This window comes from Suncus etruscus, chromosome X (genome assembly GCF_024139225.1).
Source record: "Suncus etruscus isolate mSunEtr1 chromosome X, mSunEtr1.pri.cur, whole genome shotgun sequence".
In the NCBI taxonomy this organism is placed as follows: Eukaryota; Metazoa; Chordata; class Mammalia; order Eulipotyphla; family Soricidae; genus Suncus; species Suncus etruscus.
Window position 1 is genome coordinate 9,284,654 of NC_064868.1, and position 25,781 is coordinate 9,310,434.

General features: G+C 42.2%; 1 protein-coding gene across 2 annotated transcripts in view; it reads right to left on the reverse strand.

Annotated features, from left to right (window-relative positions):
* Positions 1-25,781, reverse strand: part of REPS2 (RALBP1 associated Eps domain containing 2) — a 236,594-nt gene that overhangs the window by 118,933 nt on the left and 91,880 nt on the right. For both annotated transcript variants that reach the window (XM_049766790.1, XM_049766789.1), the window contains exon 5: positions 21,133-21,233. In XM_049766790.1, the coding sequence (XP_049622747.1) occupies positions 21,133-21,233 (101 nt within the window). The remainder of the gene's footprint in view (positions 1-21,132; positions 21,234-25,781) is intronic.

The following is a 25,781-nucleotide window of genomic DNA, read 5'->3' on the forward strand; positions in this document are numbered from 1 at the left end:
AGAGGAGCCATGTATATAAAGTGGAGCAAGGAAAGCCTCTTTAGAAAAATGTTGTTGACAATACAAAAATGCCTTCCTTGCACTTATTCACTGCAGCTCTTTTTACAATAGCCAGAATCTGGAAACATCCAAGATGCCCTTCAACAGATAAATGACTAAAGAAACTGTGGTGCATATACACAATGGAATAGTATGCAGGCGTCGGGAGAGATGATGTCATGAAATTTTTCTATATATGGATGTACATGGAATCTATTATGCTGAGTGAAATAAATCAGAGGAAAATAGATAGACACAGAATAGTCTCACTCATCTATGAGCTTTAAGAAAAATAAAAGACATTATTGTAATAATGCCCAGAGACAATAGAGATGAGGGCTGGAAGGACCAGCTCATGATATGAAGCTCACCACAAAGAGTAGTGAATGCAGTTAAGAGAAATAACTACTCTAAGAACTATCATGACAATATTAATGAATGAGAGAAGTAGAATGCCTGTCTCGAATAGAGGCAGGGAGTTGAGGAGGAGGGAGAAGGGGGTCACTGGTGGTGGGAATGTCGCACTGGTGAAGAGGGGTGTTCTGTTTATGACTGAAACCCAACTACAATCTTGTTTGTAATCATGGTGCTTAAATAAAGGTATTAAAAAAAAAAAGAAAAACGGTGTTGAAAAAAACTGGTCAGTCTCATGTAAAAAGAAAAAATGAACTCAGATCCTGATCTTAAACCATGCATAAAAGTCAATTCAAAATAAGTTAAAGGCCTCAATATCAGACCAGAATACATAAAGTATAGCAACAAACACATAGACAGAACCCTCAATGGCACTGTGGTTTCTTCAAGGATTCAATATCATTGACCAAACAAATGGAAGCAAAGATAAATAAATAGGATTGTATCAAATTAAAAAGTTTCTGAAACACAAATGAAATAATGACCAGAATTTAAAAAGAGACATCCTGGGGCAGGAGAGATAGCATGGAGATAGGATGTTTGCTTTGCATGCAGAAGGACGGTGGTTTGAATCCTGGCATCCCATATGGTCCCCCAAGCCTGCCAAGAGCAATTTCATTTTTCTCTGTTTTTTTTTGTTTGTTTGTTTCTTTGTTTTTGGATTTTGAGTCATACCCGGCAGCGCTCAGGGGTTACTCCTGGCTCTACGCTCAGAAATCACTCCTGGCAGGCTCAGAGGACCATATGGGATGCCAAATTTGAACCACTGTCCTTCTACATGCAAGGCAAATGCTTTACCTCCACGCTATCTCTCCAGCCCTGTGACAGGAGCAATTTCTGACTGTAGAGCCAGGAGTAGCTCCTGAGTGCTTCCGGGTGTGATCCAAAAACCAAAATAAATAAAAAAATAAAGAGTCATCCCTAATGACTGAAAGAGAACATTTGCCTGCAACTCATCTATAAAAAGAGTTAATATCCAAGGTATATAAAGATCTAACAAAAAATATCCAAAAAATGAGAAAAAATGAATGGAGACTTCCTCAAAGAAGACATACAGGTGCCATTAAGTATATGAAAAAATGATTTGCATCTTTTATCATCAGGAAAATGCAAATCAAACTAATAATGAGGTATTGCCTCACAGCAGTGAGACTGGCACAACATCAAAAGAACAAAAATCAACCCTGTTGGTGTGGATGTAGGAGGGAAGGGCACCTCATTCACTGTGGTGGAAATGTCAACTGGTGCAACCTTTTTGGAAAACAAAATGGACACTCCTCCAAGAAACTAAGAATTGAGCTTTCATAAGACCCCACAATTACACTTCTTGGCATCTACCCCAAAAGCTGAAAATTCTATTCAGAAAACACATTTCTGCTCCTATGTTCATTGCAGCACTGTTTACAATAGCCAAAATCTGGAACCAACCCAAGTGTCCAAGAACTGATGACTGGATAAAGAAACTGGATGTGTGTATGCTTGTATATACATATATATGTATATATACACACATGCACACATTTGGAATATTACTCAGCTTTCAGAAAAGACAAATATCACACTGGTACATTGATTGAACTGGAGGGTATCATGTAAAGTGAAGTCAGCGAGGAGAGGAACAGATAATTCTGTCATAAGTAAGATAGAATAAAAAAGCATAGCAGGCCAAAGGCAACAGAACTTACAAACTTGTGTATGGAACTGAGCTTACTATGGTAAGGAGATGTTAGGGAAAGGGATTTCAGAGTGAAACCCTGGGATAATGGTGAAGGGAAGTGGACACATTGGTAGAGGGTATGAGTCGTGATGTTCAATGAACCCTATCATTAGCAGTATTGTAAATCAAGGTGACTAAAAATTTTTGTTATCAAGTTGGCTGGTAAAGCATCATTTTATGTTCTAGGAATTCTGGTATGAGTCTAAGAGTTTACAAAAACCGAACAGGTTCCTTAGGATTACCCAAAGAACTACCATATGAAGCAGCAAGCAAATAAATTCTTCATTGTTTTCCATACAAAGTGATCCAAATGATCTGTCATTCTATGAATTGCTTCAGATTTTGATAATTGCTTTAATGCTATCTTGGAATGAATGGCCTAAGCAGGTGTTCGTTCCCTCCAATTTTTGGCAACTAAATGTTGATGATGAATAATGACACTGTGAATACATTCAGAAGTACTTTTAAAAAAATATGCCAGAAACAGAGCCATAGCATAGATAGGAGGGTGTTTGCCTTGCACGTTGCCAACCCGGGTTCAATCCCCAGCATCACATTTGGTCCCTCAAACCTGCCAGGGCAAAGAGATAGATGTAACAAAACAAACAAACAAAAAATATATATGCCAGAAAATTCTATCATCACTGGAACTTTATCAGGAGCCACTGACAAGATGTAACTCAGACAGATTTCATTTAAGTTTTAATTTAATTATGCTATAGTTTAGATCATGTTTACAATGATATTTTTGGTTTCGACATTCAGTTACCACACCTTCCTGCCACCAATGTGCCCAGAATCCTTCATCAAAGTCCTTATCTTTCTACCAGCCCACTTTCTCATTCCTTTCTGCCCCTCCCCCGTTGGCTTGGTATTCTTGGTTCTGCAGTGGTTTCTTTTTCTGTAAGAAACTCTAACAATGCCATTAAATAGATGCCTTTTAGCATCAGTTTGCACCTTTATAATAAGTAACAATGCTTGGTGTATGTTTTATCTTCTATCAATCATACGTAGGCTAACAGTAAGATTTCATTTCTGGGCAAAGTTGACTCACCAAGCTTTACAGAAAACTGAGATGTTTTGAAATAGTCACATAATGAGTCTTCAACATCTTGAGCCATTACATCAATTCTTCTTTGTGCTGTATTATTGCTCAAAGAAATGTCCTTGGTAATATCCGACACTGGCTTATGAAGCATAGTGTGTGTTACATTACCTAAAACTGATAGAATTAGTAGTTCTCCAGCACTACTTGGTTTTTTCCACTTAGCAATCATTAACAAAATGCTACAATCATGCAACCCATTATTATCTTATTTGGGTGCTATTGAAAATAGTTTTGTCAATGTTGTATGTCTCATGCATTTTTATGTTCTTGAATATATATAATCCTAACTTTCTTCTTTTTTTTCTTTTTGGGTTTTAGGCCACACCCAGTGACACTCAGGGGTTATTCCTGGTTATGCACTCAGAAATCACTCCTGGTTTGGGGGACCATACGGGACACCAGGGGACCGAATTACGGTCTATCCTAGGTTAGCACATGCATTCCAGCCCTAAATATTCCTAACTTTTTTATTACAGTCTTGAAGACTTCATAGCTTCATTTGTTTTGTTTTGTTTTTTTTTAAAAGTGACATTTTCGGGGCCGGAGAGATAGCATGGAGGTAAGGCGTTTGCCTTTCATGCAGGAGGTCATCGGTTCGAATCCCGGCGTCCCATATGGTCCCCCGTGCCTGCCAGGAGCAATTTCTGAGCCTGGAGCCAGGAATAACCCCTGAGCACTGCCGGGTGTGACCCAAAAACCAAAAAAAAAAAAAAGTGACATTTTCATTTTCAAAGCTTTGGTCTTTTATTCCAAAACCCATATGTCTGCTGGGGTTAAAAGTTATCATGTAGGGTAGAGCAGTGGCGCAGGCGGTAGAGTGTTTGCCTTGTACAAGCTAACCTAGGACAACCCATGGTTCGATTCCCCGGCGTCCCATAAGGTCCCCCAAGCCAGGGTCAATTCCTGAGTGCATAGCCAGGAGTAACCCCTGAGCGTCACTTGGTGTGTGCCCCCCCCCCCGAAAAAAGGTATCATGTAAATTGTCAGTAAAGTACAATGTAAGCAGACACAACAAAATCACCTTCCACAGTGACCACAGACCATCCATAGGGATCTTAGTAATTGAAAACTAGGTTACAGAGTCAACAACACTGAAATCATGAGACACAAACTTAACAATCAAACTTAGAAAGGTGCCCATCAGGGCCAGAGCAATAGCATAGCAGGTAGGGCATTTGCCTTGTACGCAGCTGACCCAGGTTCAATCCTCAGTATCCCATATGGTCACTCAAGCTGACCAGGAATGATTCCTAAATGCAGAGCCAGGAGGAAACCCTGAGTACCACTGAGTGTGGCCCAAAAGCCAAAAATAAACAAAAGGAAAAGAAAACTGCTTGTCAAAAGAGCAGGTGGGGAGGGGGAGATTATGGGAAGAAACCAGGGAACATTAGCTTATTGTATACCTAAAGTATATTATAACAGTGTTGTAGCTAATAAAGCAATATTCCTTTCTTTAAAAAATAATTATTGGTAATGGGGCCAAAGAGATAGTACAGGGGATAAGGTGTCTGTTTTGCATGTAACCAATCTGAGTTCGATTCCAAACACCCTATGTCCCTCAACCACTGCCTGAAGGGATTCCTGAGCACAGAACCAGAAGACAGCCTTAAGAACAGCATAGTATAGTTCAAAAACAAAACAAAAAAGGAACTTCTTGACAAAATAGATAGATCAGAAGTAATTGCAGGCAAATGAATAAAATCATAATTAAACTATTCAATACTATATTGTTTATGTTTTTCTTTGATTCAGCCATATTTATTTTATCATAATAGGGAAATAAACTATAAAAGATATAACCACTTTGGTGACTGAAAAAATAAGATTTCTCTTTCCATAACCAAAAATTTTTTGCAATAATTGTATTATTAAAATAATACTCATAAAATCAAAGAGAATATTTTGTCCAAAACAACAAAAGCTAAACTATTGACAAAACTAGCACAGTGAATTTTGTTCTTTTCTCAGCTGTAGATATATGTATTTGATAAAATTTGTCTAGCATTGAACTAAACTGTTTCAAGAAATAAATTTTAAAATACCTCAATATGCAGATAAAAATCAGTTTTCTCTAAAAATAATTGTTGCTTAGTAACACATGCACTATTTACCAATTAACATAGATTTAATATATACAACATATAACATATATAACATGATTTAATATATACAAATGTTAATGGTTAACATCACTTTTGACTATTTCATTCCCATTTTGTTAATGGAATAAAGTATGATCAAATCTATTTGGCTATACAGTTCAAATAGCATCAGACCAACCAAGCCTGCTACAATTTTCTTAGTAAACACTATAAAATGCAGTAACAGACATTAGATACATGGAAGAAAACGTATAAAAGACATGTTTGTTTTACTGAAACAACAAAAATACAATTGGCTTTGTAGGCCAAATCTGCAACAAAATGCTGACACATCGACTTCACAAAACTGCATATCACACATTCAGAAACAATATAGATTCCATACACCTATTGGTAGTGTCATAAGCGTGAACAGTTCATTGCATGCACATATTCTTCGGATGCACGCTGGACTCCCCCAAAACGTGTGACCCACTGCCTGCCAATACTTGCTTTGAATACATATCTGCAGCCTCGACCACTGATCTGTTAGAACTTGCATTTTGTATCTTAAGTTGGAAAAGACTCACTACAACTTTAACTGTTATGCAACAGATTAAAATGTGCCAATTGTTTTTGTAAAACTTGAGTCTTCCATTTTTTTTTTTTTTTTGGTTTTTGGGCCACACCCGGTAACGCTCAGGGGTTACTCCTGGCTATGTGCTCAGAAGTTGCTCCTGGCTTGGGGGACCATATGGGACACCGGGGGATCGAACCGCGGTCCGTCCAAGGCTAGCGCAGGCAAGGCAGGCACCTTACCTTTAGCGCCACCGCCCGGCCCCGAGTCTTCCATTTTTTTATGTTTGTACCACTGCCTTGTTTTTAACCAACACACCCAACTGTACCTGAGGCTACCACCCCATAGATAGTTCCAGTGCAACCCAAAACATAGGATGGCATTTCAGAAAGCCCTATTAAAGAAGGCCCCACTGCATTTTGCTAAGGACTTCTCTGCAATGCTTAAGTCAGTGCAACAAGTTTGCAAATGGGGGGGGGGTGTCTCGAGCTGGGGGCATGAATGTGCTCTATTTTCACCACCTCCCCATAGCCTGATTTGGCTGGGGAATTTGGTTAGTGAACTACTGAATTCTCCCAACAGACCAACACCATAAAGCTTAACTATTCTCTGCTTCTAAGCATGGCATTATCATAGTGGGGGAAAATCTTGCAGCAAGCATACCATACTAATACTGTTTACACTAACATAAGAAATGCTTTTGGGGGGCTGGTGAGGTGGCGCTAGAGGTAAGGTGTTTGCCTTGCAAGCGCTAGCCAAGGAAGGACCGTGGTTCGATCCCCCGGCGTCCCATATGGTCCCCCCAAGCCAGGGGCAGTTTCTGAGTGCTTAGCCAGGAGTAACCCCTGAGCATCAAACGGGTGTGGCCCAAATAACCAAAAAAAATGCTTTGGGGCTAGAGCAATAGCAAAGTGGGGAGGGCATTTGTCTTGCATGCAGCTGACCTAGGTTCGATCCCTGGCATCCCATACAGTCAGTCCCCCAGCCACCACCAGGAGTGATTACTGAGTGCAGACAGGAGTAAGCCCTGAACACCACTGAGAATGGCCCAAAGAAAAAACAAATGCTTCTGACTAATCATTGTCATTAATAGTGGGATCAGAGCCAAGCTCTGCTGCTCTGAAAGAAGACACTTTTCTTTTACAACTAACCATCAGGATTTCTCTCTCATCTTAGAGGAAAGAAGAATCCATGGGTGGAGGAGATTGCAATGAGGATGTGGACTCCTTGTCCCATTACTTAACACCCCAGGCCCCTTATGCCAAGGCTGCCTGCCCTGAGCACAATGGATGAAAGAGGGAGAAATGGAAATCTTGATGGTTCCAAGAGACTCCAGTCTAAATATGGATGGTCATTTGTCCTGGGATCTGGGTCAATTATGAAACTTCTGAGCCCCCAGTTTTGCCTCCCACCTCCACCCACCTCCTCCTCCTGAAACCCACTGTGAATTCCAGCATTTCCCCTGTGCCCTCTCATCACCCTCTGCAAACTCAGGACCCACTGCAGTCTTCCAAGAGCAACCCAACTGACACTGTCCAAATGCTTCAGTGGCTCCAATTCCAGGTGTGATTGGGCTCCCTAAACAGATGCACATGCCCCCTCCTTCCCCAAGGCCAGCTCAAAAGGAAGGAACCTGAAGAACCAGGCAGGGAACAAAACAGTCCTTCTGCTGGCCTAGGTCAAACATAGTCTGGGACTGAAGTCCGAATGCTAGGACAACTGGGACCAAACCAGAGGCTTCCTGATAGGGACAGAGGGAACCTTGAGTCACCCAGATGACTGCTGCTGTTTGTTTTGCAAACTCCAAGAAGGCTCAGATATTCAGCCTTTCCATAGACTCACTAAAGCTCTCCCTCCAGAGTAGCTTCTGCTCTTAACAATGGACCTTTCGCCAGACTTAGCACCAGACAATCAGTTTCTCAATTCCCAGACATCCTGCCACCCTCTCCTGTTCAGTGCAAGCTTCACTTCTTTTTTTTTTTTTTTTTTGGTTTTTGGGCCACACCCGGTGATGCTCAGGGGTTACTCCTGGCTATGCGCTCAGAAGTCGCTCCTGGCTTGGGGGACCATATGGGATGCCGGGGGATCGAACCCCGGTCCGTCCTAGGCTAGCGCAGGTAAGGCAGGCACCTTACCTTTAGCGCCACCGCCCGGCCCCTTCACTTCTTTGGAGAAGTCTTTCTGGGCCCCATTCAGGTTTCTGCTAGATGCCACCAACTCACCACCTTACTTTAAGACAACCATTTCCTTTCAGGCATGCACAAGTGGGATCACACTGGCTTGTCCAAGCATTCGTTGAGAATGAAGACCCCGTTTGTCATCTTCAGGGTCCTCCTGGCTTGGAGGTCATCTCATATAAGCATTTCATGTGTACTTCTGAATGGATGGACAGAGGACGGGATATTGCAAGCAATGCCCATCGCAAGACAGTGGGGAGGCAGCAAAGATATGAGTGGCGGGGCCAGTACAATTCCCAAAGGGGCTTAGCAAGTAGGTCGGCAGTCTGACTGTTATAACAACTGCGACCATGACAACTACCTGCTCTCCAGAGTTGGGGGGATCCTGAAAGGGCCCAGTCTAGTGACAGCCTACTATATGGCAACTCACTGCCACCAAGGGGAAGAAGGTGTGCCTCACCAGCTTTCAAATACATGAAACACTCTGGGCAACAGTACAATAGCCATAGTGCAAACATTGACATGTAAGTAAAACAGCACCTCTGACAGAACCAGATTGGTGGGGGGCATTGGTAGAAGGAAGTGGAAGTGGACACTTGTCACAGCATTGACATAATATGAATCTTAATAGTTCTAGAGGAAGTCAGTCAGAAGACCTGCTAGGAGGTTCAGACCCTTAGTGTGGGTAGCTGATCAAAAATAAGTCTTTTCCCTCAAGTGTGGATGGCTGGAAGATTCCTGAGAAATCTCTCACCAATAGATCCACTGAGTCTTCTCTCTCAATGTGGATAATTGAATGAGATGTTCTGTTCATGAAACTGACATTTTGCTTCACTACAAACATTTAGTTGAGATAGATAGATAGTTAGATAGATAGATAGATAGATAGATAGATAGATAGATAGATAGATAGATAGATAGATAGATAGATAGATAGATAGATAGATAGATAGAGTCTTTTCTGCTGTGTATATAGTAAAACCTTTCTCACCTAACGTAAGAATTTTTACAGGCAATATAGCCTTGATTAAATTTATTTTTACCTGAATCAGGTATCAAAAAAAAATCCAAAAAACCATTTCTTCTCTCTGTCTTTAAACAACATAGCAGTTGGTAACAGAAAGGATTGTTTTGCTTCAGGGACTTCCCCTAGTGACTTTGAATACCTGCTAACAAATCTACACTCCAAAAAGGTTTGGCCAAGACAGCACTGGGTTACTGAATTTTTTTTTGTTTTGGTGTCACACCCAGCAGTGCTCAGGGGTTACTCCTGGCTCTATGCTCAGAAATGGCTCCTGGCAGGCTCAGGGGACCATATGGGATGTCGGGGTTCAAACCACCATCCTTCTGCATGCAAAGCAAATGCCTTACCTCCATGCTATCTCTCCGGCCCCTGGGCTATTGAATTTACTAGTTATAATTCTGTACCTCTTTCACATAAGTTTTATCTCTTTCTAAACCAGATTTTAGGAAGTTGGTCTTAGCCCCTAAACTAGAAACCTGTTCCCTTAGGTAAAGGAAATTTGTTATAGAAAACTGGGCTTCTTGCTAATCTCTTAATTTACTTCAGATTGACACCCAGGGCCAGGCCAGAAAGGAACTACTTTGAAATGTAAAAGCTTACCTTCCTTTTATCCTCTGGGCTCCTAACTGAACTATCTTCTATTCTAAGGTTACAAACCACCTAGAGCCATGTGTATTGTTTCAAACATCAAACAATGTACACTGATAAGTTTCTGTACTTCGCAAAGAAACAAAATGTGAGCATTTTTCTCATATGTATGATGTCCCTTTATCCCTTATAAAAACCCCTAGTTTGGATTTTAAACTCAGAACACTGTTCTCCATATATGCATCGTGTGTGCTCTCATCATTTCTTCATAGTCCGCTGTCCGTGTATCCACTCTCCTCAAAGAGGACTCAAAAGAAGCCCTCTAATGCATCCGGACCCCAAGAGTCAGCCCATCAGATCTGGCAGACCAAAGCTAGCCTGTAATAGACACGGGTGAAGGCATTGGTACTGAAATACTGTGTGCCTGAAACCCAATCAGGAATAACTGTCATTTCACAATGACTACATTAAACACTAATGCACTGCCTGGGATCAGGAGTTCACCCCCACAGTCTCCAGCTACATCTGAGAGGCTTTTCTAGCTACTAATCAATGTGAGTCTCTGACATAGCAAAGTTCTAGCTTCCATAACACTGTTATAACGTCCATTCCTGTTGGGGGAAAATAACAATCACCCACTTGATAAAAAGTGCTCACCTGCCTTTCTCAGCAGCCTAAGTGACCTGCTTCATGTCATAACCCTGCTCAATGCCAGGATTCAAGAGTCCTGCCTTCCATCCCCACCTCTTGGCATTACTTCTTGGCATAACATCTTGGATATATCTTTGTCCCTTTTATTTTGTTTTTAAAGTTAGTTAGATGTGGTTTCCAAAGTTATGAGAGTTGAGTTTTAGACCACCACCAATGTCAGCTCTCATGAGCAGTGCTCCTATTTTCCATCATCCCCCATGCCCTGCCTGTCAACTTGACAGGCACATTCATTGCAAAGTTTATTTCTTGGGGGGGGGGGCACACCCTGCAGCACTCAGAGATTACTCCTGGTTTTGCATGCAAGAATCACTCCAGGCTGGCTTGGGGGACCATATGGGATGCCAGAAATTGAACCCCAGTCAGCTGCATGCAAGGTAAACACCATCCCCACTGTGCTATTTGCTCTGGGCTGCAAAGTTTCTATCTTAAATCTTACAATTGTCTTCCTCTCAATGAGACATAAACACTTTGCAGTTCTCATCAGGTAACACAAACAACTTTTGCCTTTCACTTAAAAGCCAGCCCCTCCCAGCTAAAGAAGCCAAGTGATTAGCAACCTCACTCATGCTGTTAAGAAGTCTGAGCACAGTGCTAAGTATCTGAGGAATACTAGCTAAGTTCATGAAGACTTCTGGCTGAGAAAAAGGCAACCTCAGGAACAACTGCAGAAGAATATTTGCCAAATGAGAACTCAGAAAATCTGAAAAAGGATCATCGATAGGTGAAGGAAATATGTAGGAAGCAAGGCTTAGTGTCATCAATATACAATATCCCTTGGGAGTAAGTGGGGAGCCCAGTGAAATGAGTAAAGTAGGAGGAGCTGAGGATACATCAATCTTTTAAGCCCTGAAGAAATGGGGGAGAAAATTACAGCAAAGCAGAGTGGGGACTGAATCTTACTAGTAAACAAGATGCGTGTCAAGTAGGGGTAATAGGCATTCCTGTACCATTTATGAAACCAGTTCTTCCTGTTAGCCACTAAGGCAAACACACTCCCCACCCTCTTCTTCCTCCTCCTCTTCTCCTGTCTACTGCACTCACAGGAAGATAACTCAGTCTCCTGGGCAATGCTGAGAGGTCAAACCATACACACACACACACACACACACACACACACACACACACACACCCCACTGTGTTGACTTTCACCATTAACCACAGAAGATTTTAAAATCAATTTTTAATTGTGACATGCAGTTACAAAGTTGTTGATGATTGAGTTTCAGTCATACAATGTCTAACTCCCATCCCTTCTCCAGAGCACCTTTCCTGCCACTAATGTCCCAGTTTCCCTCCCGCCCTCTTCCCTGCCTGCCTCAGTGGCAGACATTTTTTATCACAAATTATTTTTATAGCCCAAATTTCTATCCATAAATGAGGAAATTTAACTTGACTTACACGAAGATAAGAAATGACCAAAAGAACAAGAGAAGACCTGAAATGTGAAGCAGAAACTCACAGAAAGGAAATACAAATGACTCACAAATGTAAAGTTTCCTCTTAACTGACAAAGGCAGTTAAGTGCAAACCACACTGAGACAGCAGCTTTACCCTCTCCAATGGGCCAAGGATCATGAGGTTTGTAGCACATCCTATTTGAATGGCTATGAGAAATTAAATGTTTTTCATATATTACTAGTGTGTAAGTTAGTATAAACTCCAATTTGAAAATTCCCCTCAAAAATTTGAAATGCATCAGTATGTCACCCAACTTGTCTAGTTCTAAGAACTGGTCCTCTAGATACTCAAAAATGCCATAATTACAAGTTCTAGAGGCTGATCAGAAGGGCAAGAGGAATAACTGATGGCAGATAAACACCATGAAATACTGTGAATTAGCCCCCCAAAAAGATATAAAAGTACTTTCATAGGGGCTGGAGCAGTGGTGTAAGCAGTAAGGTATCTGCCTTGCCAGCGCTAGCCTAGGACAGACCATGGTTCGATCCCGACATCCCATATGGTCCCCCAAACCAGGAGCGATTTCTGAGTGCATAGCCAGGAGTAACCCCTGAGCGTCACCAGGTATGGCCTAAAAATTGTTTTTAAAAAAGTAGTTTTATAGAATAGTATTAAAGCTTCCATATAATCAAGAGATTTCACTTCTAGGCATTTATTTACCCTTAGAAAAGAATCAGTAAGGGCACATGTCTGATTCACATTACTCATATAGGCTGAGCATTCATTGCTGTACCAGTTACAACAGTCAAAATCCGAATCAACTCACTTACCAACAGCAGACGAGTGGAAAAAAGAAATAGCGGCCAATATATACACTGGAACACTGCTCAGCTTGGAGAAATGTTGAAGTCTTGCAGTTTGCAGCAACTTGGATGGAACTGGGAGTTACTGTGCTAAATGAAGTGAGTCCAAAGAACCAGCAAATACCAGATGGCCCCGCTCAGATGTGTAGTATAATGAAGCACATCAAGGGGCCAGACAATGCCCAGTAGAAACAACCCTAAAATCCTGTCTACAGAATTGAGAACTGATGGGGCCGACATGATAGTGCAGCAGGGAGGGCACTTATCTTAGATGCAGCCAAACTGACTTTGATCCCTGGCACCCACTATGATCCACTGAACACTGCTAGGAGTAATTTCTAAGTGCATAACCAGGAGAAATCCCTGAGCAATGCCCCAGGTGTGGCCCTGAAAGGAATGAAAAACATATTTTCCCCTACACATTCCTGATGGGAGTTGTCTGTCTCTTTCTCATGCAATGTAATGTTCCCCCCCTCACCCTCCCCTCTGTGTTAACTATCTGCTTGTCTCTTATCTACTGAGCTACAGGTGCCGATCCATTTGCTGGCTCCCCATGGTTTTACAGACCCTGCATTAATCGTCCTGAAGACATCTTGGAGACTTAATGTCTGAGTCCCGCTCACTTGGAGACTTGAAGTCTGATCCCTACTCACACCTACCCCCAAAACCTCCGGATTCCCCCATATCAAAGCCCATTCCTGTTTCCGCTGTAAAAATAACTCAGCCCACCTGAAAACTGTATAAAACCCCCCTGATTTCAGACCTCGGGGTTCACAACCTCTGCTCTGCTCTGAGCACGTTTCGAACCTCTGATCGATCAGATTAAAATTGGAACTTGCCTGCAATTTGCTGAGCACGTGCCTTTTTCACTATTCTGTGCTGGGCAACTGGGGGGGTCGGGTCATCCGAACTTTTCAGCCCCTCCCCACCAAAAATATAATTGAGAACAGGGGTTGCCAAAGAGGAAGAAGAAGGGACAGTGGTGAAGGGTTACTAACCCTCCAATGGTGGGCATGGCATGGTAGCATTTAAGCAAAAGCAAGAACATGAACATGAAAACCACAACATCAGGCTCAACTGATAGTACAGCAGCCAGGACATTTGCCTTTCATGCAACCAACATGGGAATCACATCTAGTCTTCTAAGCCCCACAGGAATAATTTCTGAGTGAGAGCAAGGAATAATTCCTGAGTATGCAGGGTTGGTCCAAAACAAAAATGTGGGGAGCAGGAGAATAGAAATAATAAAGTTCAATGAATATTTTTCAACCTAAATCCTTTCAGATTCAGAAGGTGGATGACTAGTCTGGTCATTAGACAGCAAAACTTCTGCCAAGGCACTGGGAGTGAAATTCAGGGGTAGAGCACTTGTCTTGCAAGTGCAAAATTCTGCATTCAGTTCGTGGCATGAGGCGGGGGGTACAAGGAAAGAATGGGAAAAGGGGTAGAGGGAGGGAGGGAAAGGAAGAGAGAAGGAGAGAATCCACCAAAAATGCAGTCAAATTCTCAGGCAAAACAGAATAGCGCAAAAATATAATTCTGTTTGTCATTATTTTTTTTGTCTTTGAAGTCAGAAGACAAGCGAACAATGAGAACTGAATTCAGAAGACCATTTTAACTTCACCCATCTAGAAAGACGAAACATCCTGGCATGAATGTTTAGAATATGAAAAGGATATGAAAATGTTTAGGATATGAAAAGCCCATCAGCTCCCAGGCAGCAAAGTGATAGACAAAAGTGGGCTCTGGGATCAGCAGCATACTGCCAGCCTTGCTTTGGAGGAAGAAGCATGGGGAGAAAGCAGGTAGAAGGAAAAGGCAAAGATCAGAAGGAAAGAACCAGGAAGGAGGGGTTCATGGCACTGGCTAAAGAGAACTTTCAGTGTGTTTGTTTGGGGGGCCATGGCTCTGATCTCAGGAGTAACCCCTAGTGGTACTCAGGTGACATAGGACATGCTACGGATTCATACCATGGTCAGCAGGATGTAAGGAAAAGGACTTTAACCCAGGATAACCACTTCATCCCCTAAGGGGAATATTTGAAAAAATCATGGGTTCCAAATGAGGCCAGGGTTCTAGGAGACAAGGTCTTAACACAAGGTAGTTTCTAGCACAAGTGAGCAAAACTAAGATAGTAAAACACAGTGAGAGCAGATGAGACGATTCTATATCCTATGCCAGCAAGATCACTAACTACATAATCCTGAAGGTAAGGATAATTTGGGAGATGGACAAACATGATAATAAATGAATAATAATAATAATAATAATAATAATGAAGCAAGAAAAACAAACATTTGGAGTGTTTTATTTTGTTTCTTTTTTTTTTTTTTTTGTGCCACGTCTGGTGATGCTCAGAGGTTACTCCTGGCTATGCGCTCAGAAATGGCTCCTGGCTTGGGACACCAGGGATCGAACCGAGGTCTGTCCTGGGTCAGACACATGCAAAGCAAATGCCCTACTGCTGTGCTATTCATTCCGCCCCACATTTTTGGTTTTGTTGTATGGTCAAGGAGCTCAGGGGGGTCACTCCTAGCAGTGCTCAGGGCACCATGAAGTACTGAGGATCAAGTCTGAATGTCTTGCAAGCAAAGACTTCACTCAGCCCAGTGACTAATCTCTATAGCCCCCAAAACTTCTTACCTTACAAACTATTATCCACCCCCATCTACAGAATATAGTCTGTACTTGCATTTCAAGTTGATAAAAATCCAGCATCAAGACCCAAAGAAACTTTGAAATTCCTAGTAAGTAAAATGGCTACTTATTCCAATGCTTGGGTGTTGAACTTGGCACAACACCTCTAAACCGCACGGGTTGTGTTCCCACTGACCTGGGACTCCCCAGGACTAAAAGGCAAAACCCATCCAATGAGGTAGAAAAGATTGAAATCCAAAGTACCAAGAATGCCAGAACATAGGTCAATGCCTCCAGCACATCAGCATGCCCATGATATGCAATCTGGTGATTCAGTCACGTTGAGTGCTATGCCCAAACCACTCATTGCTCACCACCAAGAACCTTCACTTCTGATCCCCTCCTCTGTGGTGACTAATTCAGGTTGGTATTTTGCCTTCTGGGACATAGAGTCCAGTCAAACATGTTGATTGGCATAAGAAATAAGTTTAAAAACTTAATGGGGGTGGGAAGAAATGAATCAGCCATGAAAACCACAGACTGCCTTCCTGAGAGTGGCAGGTTGTCATCTTCTTCAACAAAAATGGGGGTCACCCTGATGCCAAACAAACATTAGGACAATCAGACTATGGCAGATTCATTCCATTCAATCCATTCCAAGTCATTCATGTTGCAGAAGAAAGGGACTAGCCCAAAGTCAATCAAAGTTTGAATAGACCTGGCTAAGAACCATTTTTTCCTGCAATGTGCTATATAGCCTTCAAATAGTCTCATTGATGCCAAAGTTCCATACCTAGCCACAGCTCCTCTAAAGTCCATACTCATCTTTCCTATTATCTCTTGACTCCTCATCTCCTCTTGACTATCAAAGTACAAACCCCCATATTCAACACTGAACTAGGTCTAAACCCAATACTCCTAATGCTTCCAGGTGTTTTCATCCAGAACTTCTCAGCTTAACAGATACAATCGTCATTCACTGCGCTCCTGGGCTGGAAACTAGCAGATCAGTTTTGGTGTTTGAATTCCAGATTGTCCATTTACTAATTATGATATTGAGTAAACAAAGTAAGGCCTTCCAAACTCAGGACTTGTTATCTGAAGGTGGAACAAGGATTCAACTTCAAAGAGAGCAGTATGCATTATTCAAAGATACAGTGTTTATAACAGGTTAAGAACAGGAATACAATACAGCTGTAATGAATGACAAAGTCATGCAATGTGCTGTAATCTGTTTGGCACTGGAAGATGTTATGTTAAATGAAGTAAGCCAGTAGAAAGACGAACACAGAATGATTATATGTGGTATATAGAGCAACTGGACAAGGAATGAAATGTTTTAAAAGAGTGAATGCCAAGATCATCCTTGGCATTAGGGCAATGGTGGGCAACCTTTTTGTTCAACTGAGCCAAATCTCGCCAAAACCATGATTGAAATTTATTTTGAGAGCCACACAGGGTGTGCACTGACAGAGGCTAGAAGAAGAGTCCTGACTCCTGGAGCAGCCGCCCGGCATACAGAAGAGTCGCATTAAAAAGTGTAAAGAGCCACATGTAGCTTGCGAGCCGCAGCTTTCAGACCACTGCACTAGGGTATAGGAAAGAAAAGAACAGTGAAGACATGAAATCAAGGAGGGAGAACAGATATACAGAAAGCAATGGGACCAGCTGTCAAGGGAATCTGAGTCCATCAGTATGTGGAGAGTTAAATATCCAAACACAAAGTCAACGACACTGGAAATAAGAGATCCAAACTTCTACAACCAAATTTAAAAATATGCCTCTCAAGGAAGCAAACGGAGGTTAATAGGTATGCAGGGATAAAAGGGAACCTGGGAATCCTAGTGGGGAAAAGTTGACAAATGGTGGGACTGGTTCTTGAGATATTATACATTTAAAACTCAACTATGAATAACTTTATATATCATGATGCTTTACTAAAACTTTTAAAAATAAATAACATACTAAGAACACAGTAAATATCTCTCTGTACCATTCCCTATGTCTTTTTTTCTGTTTGTTTTGGGGGGGAGGGAGATCATATCCAGTGGTATTAGGAATTTCTTCTTGACTGCATTCAGGAATCACTCCCCCCACTCCATCCCTCTATTTGACTGATACCTAAGAGACCTTTTCATTCATTCCAACTCAAATACTGTTCCCAATTACAAACCTTCATTGATGATCCAGGAGCTGTCAGAACATAATCACCCATTTCAGTTTCTAAACATAGCAGAATTCCCATAACTATTCCCAGAAATTATATAGCAACTTTTTTTTTGGTTTTTGGGCCACACCCGGCAGTGCTCAGGGGTTACTCCTGGCTGTCTGCTCAGAAATAGCTCCTGGCAGGCACGGGGGACCATATGGGACACCGGGATTCGAACCAACCACCTTTGGTCCTGGATAGGCTGCTTGCAAGGCAAACACCGCTGTACTATCTCTCCGGGCCCATATATCAACTTTTTGACGCTCTTCTCCACCTACCCAAAATCTGGGTGGAGGGGAGCATGGGGGAGGAGATTACTAAACATTTCTTAAGGGAAGTACACAGAAATCATGGCTAATAGCAGAAAAATGGATGTAGAGTCTAGAAGAGAAGTCATACCTCAGATGGTCAGTCTAACTGGAGGACTAGGTGGCCAGGGTCTTGTGGGTGCCATGCTCCCATTACAAAGCTGTGGTGTGACCACTGACCATGCTAACCATACAGGATTCGGTCTCTGCAGAAACACACACAGACTCCCCAACATATGACAGATGAATTCTAGTCCCTCAAGATACTCTTCCTCAACATAACTCTTGTTCCACAATGAGTATAATTATTGTGCATAAAAGCACACATGGTTGTTTCCTGGAGCCAGGTATTGAACACTCGGGCCAAGGAATGCACATCTGTGGACCACAGGACCTCTCGATTCAGTTATCTACAAAATGGGGGACTCAGTTGGACTGAAGAAACAGTTGCCTACTCAAACTTAGGAGAAATTTGAGCTCTTCTACACCTAGGAATGGTTAGAAATAGGGATTTTCAAGAAGACACTTTATCATATCCAATATTTGGTTATGCAACAACTATAGAGCCAAGACTCCCTATAATAGGGGACTCTAAAGGGTGATAGCAAAGTATTTTTGAGTATGTGTTTTGTCACTAGTTTCAAATTCTGGCCATCTACTTGCTAGCTGTGAATGAAACCTCAGAGCCATTACTTGACCTCTCACAGTTCCAGTGAACACATTTATGCTAACAGAACAGTGCTTAGCTCTTGTAACCATGGCAGCACTGAATATACATGCATGCCTATGACTCAACTATTATCATCAAGATCGTCCTTTGCACAAGGAGTGCCCCAAGATGCCTTTCTGTACCAGGCCTGTGGCTTAGCCTCACTGAACATCATGTTCACCCTGTACCTCTCCCTTTTCTGTTCCAGACCACCAGCCCACTTGTTTCTGTGAACCTTGGACGCCACCTTCTGTTTTTTTTTTGGTTGGTTGGTTGATAATTTTTTTTTGTTTTTGGGGCCGCACCCATTTGATGCTCAGGGGTTACTTCTGGCTAAGCGCTCAGAAATTGCCCCTGGCTTGGGGGACCATATGGGACGCTGGGGGATCGAACCGTGGTCCTTCCTTGGCTAGCGCTTGCAAGGCAGACACCTTACCTCTAACGCCACCTCGCCGGCCCCAGAACGCCACCTTCTATTCCGAATAGAAGAGCCTGTGCATAAATGATCCTTTTTCCTACGTTGGGCTATTGAATTGTTATATAAAACACTCTACTTCTTTTTGTCTTTAGATTAAGACAATAATTCCCCTTTATTTCATAATTAGGCATGTTCACTTCATTGAAGACTATGAGCTCACCTGCCCAGGAACCAAAGAGATACTCCACAAAGAAAGATGCAAACAAGGAAAAGGTCAGAGGTCTTAAATTGAAACACTCCAGAAAGAGAAGCCAATCTGGGACCAGAGCAATAGTACAGCAGATAGAACATTTGCCTTGCATGCAGCCAACCCAGGTTCAATCCCAACACCCCATAAGGTCCCCCAGCCTGCCAGGAATATTTTCTGAGCACAGAGTCAGGAGGAACCCCTAAGTACAGCTGGGTATGGCCCAAAACCTCCTTCCAAAACAAGAGAGAGAAGCCAATCTAATTAACCATGTGGTGTAGCCAGAAAAAATATGACTTATGGCCAGTACTTTTGCCATAACATTTCATTGGAATATGCCAATGTAGGAGACAGTAGATGTGGCCACTTCTGAACCACTTACTCTCTGAATGGCACAGGACTAGTCACTGAAAATAAATGTAAGACTGACTACATCTGGGCCTGGAGAGATAGCACAGCAGCGTTTGCCTTGCAAGCAGCCGATCCAGGACCTAAGGTGGTTGGTTCGAATCCCGGTGTCCCATATGGTCCCCCGTGCCTGCCAGGAGCTATTTCTGAGCAGATAGCCAGTAGTAACCCCTGAGCACTGCCGGGTGTGGCCAAAAAAAAAAACCAAAAAAAAAAAAAAAAAAAAGACTGACTACATCTGTCATCCAAAGGCTCACAATGAAAGAGGCAGGAAACCAATGGGAAGGAGTGAAGTATGCATTGAATGAATATAAATAAAGAAGAAAACAGAGGTGAGGCAGCCATTTTGGAAGGTACCTAATAATCAGAAGGTACCTATGAGCACGTCAATGAATGCCTACATTGAAGGAAGAGTACTTTGGACACAAGGTATGCCTCTGGTGCCCATGTGCCTTAACGTCTTCTAAAGCTGAGTCTTAAAAGCTTTATTTGGTGCTGGGTATACTAAAGCCCAGGTGATTAACCTCAAAACTCTGAGGAGGGGTAGAAACACACGCAAAAAAAAGACTTAGGATGACCAGGCATCTTAAAATCTTCCTCACAGTCGAAAAGTACTAGAGCCAGGGATGCAGCTCAGTGGTCATACATGTACTTTGCAAGCATAAGACCAAGGTTATAACCTTGGCACTGCAAAGTAATTATTATATTATGATAATATTGATCATAATAATGCAGGGGCCAGAGTGGTAGGGCATCTTGAATGCAGCCAACCCAGGTTCAATCTCTGGCACCTCATATGGTCTCCCAAGCTTGTCAAGCACTATTGTGAGCATGGCTGAATGTGACACCCCCATAAAACATAAACACTTTTTTGAGGCTGGAGAAATAGTACAGCAGGTAGGGAACTTGCCTTGTACACAACAGACCAGGGTTCAATTCCCAGCATTCCATATGATCCCCTAAGCACTGCCAGGAGTAATTCCTGAGTGCAGAGACAGCAGTGGCCCATAAATATCACTTGGTATAATCCAAAATAAAAAAATTGGGCCCAGAGAGATAGCACAGCGGCGTTTGCCTTGCAAGCACCCGATCAGGACCAAAGGTGGTTGGTTCAAATCCCGGTGTCCCATATGGTCCCCCGTGCCTGCCAGGAGCTATTTCTGAGCAGACAGCCAGGAGTAACCCCTGAGCAACGCCAGGTGTGGCCCAAAAACCAAAAATAATAATAATAACAGTAATAATAATAGGGCCAAAGGGATAGTGCAACAGGTTAGGCGGGTATATGCACTCAACCTGGATTTGATCCCCAGCACCACATATGACCCCCCCAAACATTGCACAGAGTCAGGAGAAAGCAATAAGCACTGCTGGGTGTGGTAAAAATACATCAAAAAATGAATCAACAACAGTATAATTATAGAGAATACATCAAAACACCATGTTCCTGAGTCCAAAGCTAGTCACTGTTCTCTCACACAAAACCTCAAAATCTGACTTACCCGAAGAAGGGAAGCCTGGTGCCGAGGGGTATTGGTGCTCGGGCCCCCAGACGAGGGTCCTTCAGATTGGACAAGGGATGATGATCTAGCTTCATAAGGAGCTAAAAGATAGAGAGAGAAAAATCAACATGGCATGTGATTTTTTCCTACCCCAAGTTATGACTGCATACCAAATGGAGAGCTTATCTGATCTTCCTGGCAGAGCTGGCCAAAGGATCAGCAGCGCATGCTCCCAGGCTCACCTCTGCAGAACATGCCTGGGAACTCTTGGGTACAATTTAATTGAACCATCAAAGATATTCAACCAATTCATGATAAGGCAGGAAAATACGTAGACCAGGTTCATATTAGTAATAAACTATGAGGGCAATATGGTGAAATTTCAACTAGAATATAAAAGCAATGAGAGTCGTCAGAGAAGTGTCATTTTATAAGGGGCCCAATTCTTTCCATATATTAAATCCCTATCTACTTTCCAGTTTGTCTTCCATTTGTCATCTGCCCCCAAAATAAACTCATACACATTATCAACATCATCGTTCATCTTGTGTATTGTTGAAAAATGACAAGGTCTTCTTTTCCCTAGCAGAGAAAATATAAACCAAGCTAAAGAAAAATATACAAAGGAATAAATGTATTTTACAGGCATTCTATTATTATTCAATAAGCCAATGAAAAATAATTTTGTAACCTTTTTATAAAAGGTTGTTATTCCATGAAATCAAATGTGTTTTTCCACTCCTTTCATTTCCAAGAACACTTAATAATGGTCTTGCAATTGGCAGGAAAGCAGTTCAACAGAAGTAGGTGGCATTCAGGTCCAACAGAAAAACATTATCACCCACCTTGAAACTATTTCTGGCCTCTGTGGGTCAACAGTTCAAGTTTCTGAGTGTTTGTAAGAAAAACAATTTTTATAGTTCCTGAAAAATGTGTTAGGTAGATAAAACATATCAGAGTTTGTTAGAGCATTGTGTTTTCCATAGTTTGAGCTTTTTTGAATAAAAATTGCATAGACAACAGGGACAGAGTGATAGCACTGCGGGTAAGGAATTTGCTTTGCATGTGGTCTACCTGGGACGAACCCCAGTTTGGTCTCTGGCATCCCATATGGTCCCCTGAGCCTGACAGGAGCGATTTCTGAGCACAGAGTCAGGAGTAACTCCTGGATGCTGTCAGGTATGCCCCCCTCAAAAGTATAGGCAACAATACATCAAGATTAACAAACCACTCTTAGACTCACATCCCCTTACTCCTCAATAAAACCAAAAGCAATTCAATGCAAAAACAATAATTCCTAGATCCCTTGATAAGATGTTTATGAATAAGAAGTACTTTTTCCAGAGGGAGGAGTACAAAATAATCCCTAAGATTTCATCCAGTGCTGAACAGGAATAGATACAGAGCACAGGTAAGTAAGTAAAAACTAATCATCTATCCATCTACCATGAACCAGTTGATGGCTTCAAAAGTGGAATAATATAGACCAGAATCTAAACACACAAATGAAAAAACTTTGGGCTCATTTTATCACCCCCAGTGTCCCAGGTTCAGTTTTTGATGTCTCATCTCTCACTTGATCCACTGAGAACGCCTCGAGGTTTTATGTGTATTTTACAGATAAGGGAAACCAAGTCACAAAAAGAGGAAATATTCACCGTTACACCAGGTAGAAGTGAACAGAAATGAGAAGCATGGGCCCACCACATTTTTTTTTCATTTGGGAAGACTGTCGTCACAGCACATACGGAGATGTTAGTGGGTACCAGGCAAATGCTTTTCAAGAAGATGTATAATAAACAGCAGGAAAGACATGCTTATTCCGAAATAAGGCCTGAACTATCAAAAGAAACAAGTCAAAATGAGAAAGAATTGACCCTGGAGACCCGAAATAGCTTGGAGGAAAAAATCATCACTTCCACTAGGCACTTAAGTACAACTAAGCTAAGATGCGCAGAGTACTGATTTCAACATGTGGAAACAGAGACAGTAGCAAGTACCTCTGAGGACTGTGTGAAGAAGAAATGCCTGTATGCAAAGACTTCCATGTGATTCATAGCATGTGAATCTAAGCAGCTATCACTACATATGAGCATGTCAGTTATCATGACATCCAGTGGGTGGGTGATCATAGGATCCTGGCAGGGGAACTGACATGGACTCAAACTCACAACTAGTAGAAAGCTGTTCAGTCCTACTGAACCCCTCTCTCTCACATTCATTTATACCCCTGCCCTAATAGCCAAAAATTCAGCATGAAGAATCTTAAACAGGAGAATTACTCCAGAAAAGGGCCTTCCCAGAAAATTCTCCAGGACCACAATTCCTTTCTGACAAGACACAAGTAAAAAATAATGCTCACTGTTTGAGTCACTGAGCTTTACCAGGTTTTACATGTTCTATTACATAGGTCAAAGGATGCAGAGATTCAGACATGGAGATTCCTGGGTCCACTGAATGGGTGAGTGGCAATAGGGGAGAGTAAGAAATTTAAGTCCGGAGAGGAAAACATGAATCAGCCTTCTGAGAAACTGAAGATGTCTGGAGAGAATGAAAATAAGTTGACATCTCTTCTTGGCTTAAATATATATGACAGAAAAAGAAGCAGCAAGGTAAAAGAAAGTCTCCAGGGGAAATCTTGAGGCGGGAAGGAACCACAGACATTATAAAAAAAGGAATTAGCAAGTTTTACAGTGATCACAATCAAGCTGAAGCAAAACTCTCAAGAAGAGCTGAGTTGCAGATGGAAGAACTCTGTTTTCCTTTGATTTCAACAATGAGGAAATACAAGTGAAAATACCATCTACACTTTTACTTATAAATGACCTTATTCTCCACTATCTGGACTTAAAAGGCTCCTAATGCTGGCTAACTCCAGAAAAAGACCAATTCTTGAGAAACAAGCAACTGTTCACTTCTTTTCCTCTCTCCATGCTGGGCAGAGGAGAACCTTCTGGAAGAAGGGATCAAGATGTCGGGGGGTAGGGGCTGGAGAGATAGCATGGAGGTAAAGCGTTTGCCTTGCATGCAGAAGATCATTGGCTTGAATCCCGGCATCCCATATAATCGCCTGAGCCTGCCAGGAGCGATTTCTGAGCATAGAGCCAGGAGTAACCCCTGAGCGCTGCTGGGTGTGACCCAAAAACAAAAAACAAAAACAAAAACAAAACAAAAAAAAAGATGTCAGAGGTTGGGAAGAGACAGAGAGAACAGAAACTAAAAAAACAGTGTCTCAAAATAAAAGGGTGGCCACCAAAAGATGTAACTTCATGTCTGATTGAAAAAAAAAATTTACCGAGGGTAACCAAATGCTGCCTAGAAACTACCAAACTCTTAACTACTGCCAGTGGGAACACATAGCTCGTGTTGTCAAACTGGCAGTTTCTTTTCCACTCGCCCTAAAATCCAGCTATTCCACACCTAGGTGCCAGGGGAATGACAGCATGTGTCTCAAAAAAAGACTCACACACCAATATTCATAGTAGTTTTATTCATGCAAGCCAAACCCAAGAGAGCCCACATATCCATCAACAGCAAAATGTGTCATCAAACCATGATACATTTGAACACTGGAACATGATTAATAAAAAGAGGCAAACAACTGAGACCCACAGGATTGAGGAAGTTTCAAGAGAAATGCATACAGAGCATGACCACTCTAGATGATTCCGTTGAACAGAAATGTCTAGAATAAGGCACAACTCATCTATGGTGATAGATAGCAGAATAGCACCAACAGCCGAAGGCAGGAAGTAACTGAGAAGGACACACTGGAGTAATAAAAATGTTCCCTCCGGGGGCCGGGCGGTGGCGCTGGAGGTAAGGTGCCTGCCTTGCCTGCGCTAGCCTAGGACGGACCGTGGTTCGATCCCCCGGCGTCCCATATGGTCCCCCAAGAAGCCAGGAGCAACTTCTGAGCGCATAGCCAGGAGTAACCCCTGAGCGTCACAGGGTGTGGCCCAAAAACCAAAAAAACAAAACAAAACAAAAAAAAAAAAATGTTCCCTCCGGAGGAGGGAGATCTGGGAAATTGGTGGTGGGAATGTTGCACTGGTGAAGGGGGGTGTTCTTTACATTACTTTAATCATACGACTATAATCATATTTATAATCACGGTGTTTAAATAAAGATAATTATAAAAATGTTCCCTCCTTGGAAGATATGGGATGTATGCTAGGAACAGGGGTGGAGGGAGAACAACACTGCTGGTGGGAAGCCCCTGATTCATTGTCACTATGTATCTTAAATATTACTGTGAAAGATTCATAATCCACTTTGTTCACAATAAAAATTTAAAAGAAGTTCCCTTCTTAACAAACTGGTGGCTGGCTATTGGGTGTCTCCATTAGCTACACCTTCAAATGAAGGTTTTAAATACATGCATTTTATGCTGTGTAAATTTTACCTCCCTCCTGATGCTTCCCCTTCCTTGCCCTTCGGTGTGCCACATGTCAAGTTGTGATGCTCACATACCTGCTTATGATACACTCTTTAGCTGCAACCTTTGCACTAGGGGGTCAAATCTCTTTCCAGTGTCTGCAGAGGGTTGCACTTCATTTGTGGCACCCACACACACCTGGCCTTAGTGCCCCAGAGACAAAACACTGTTGCAACACTGGGGAATCCCACACAACAGAATCACCAGCTCA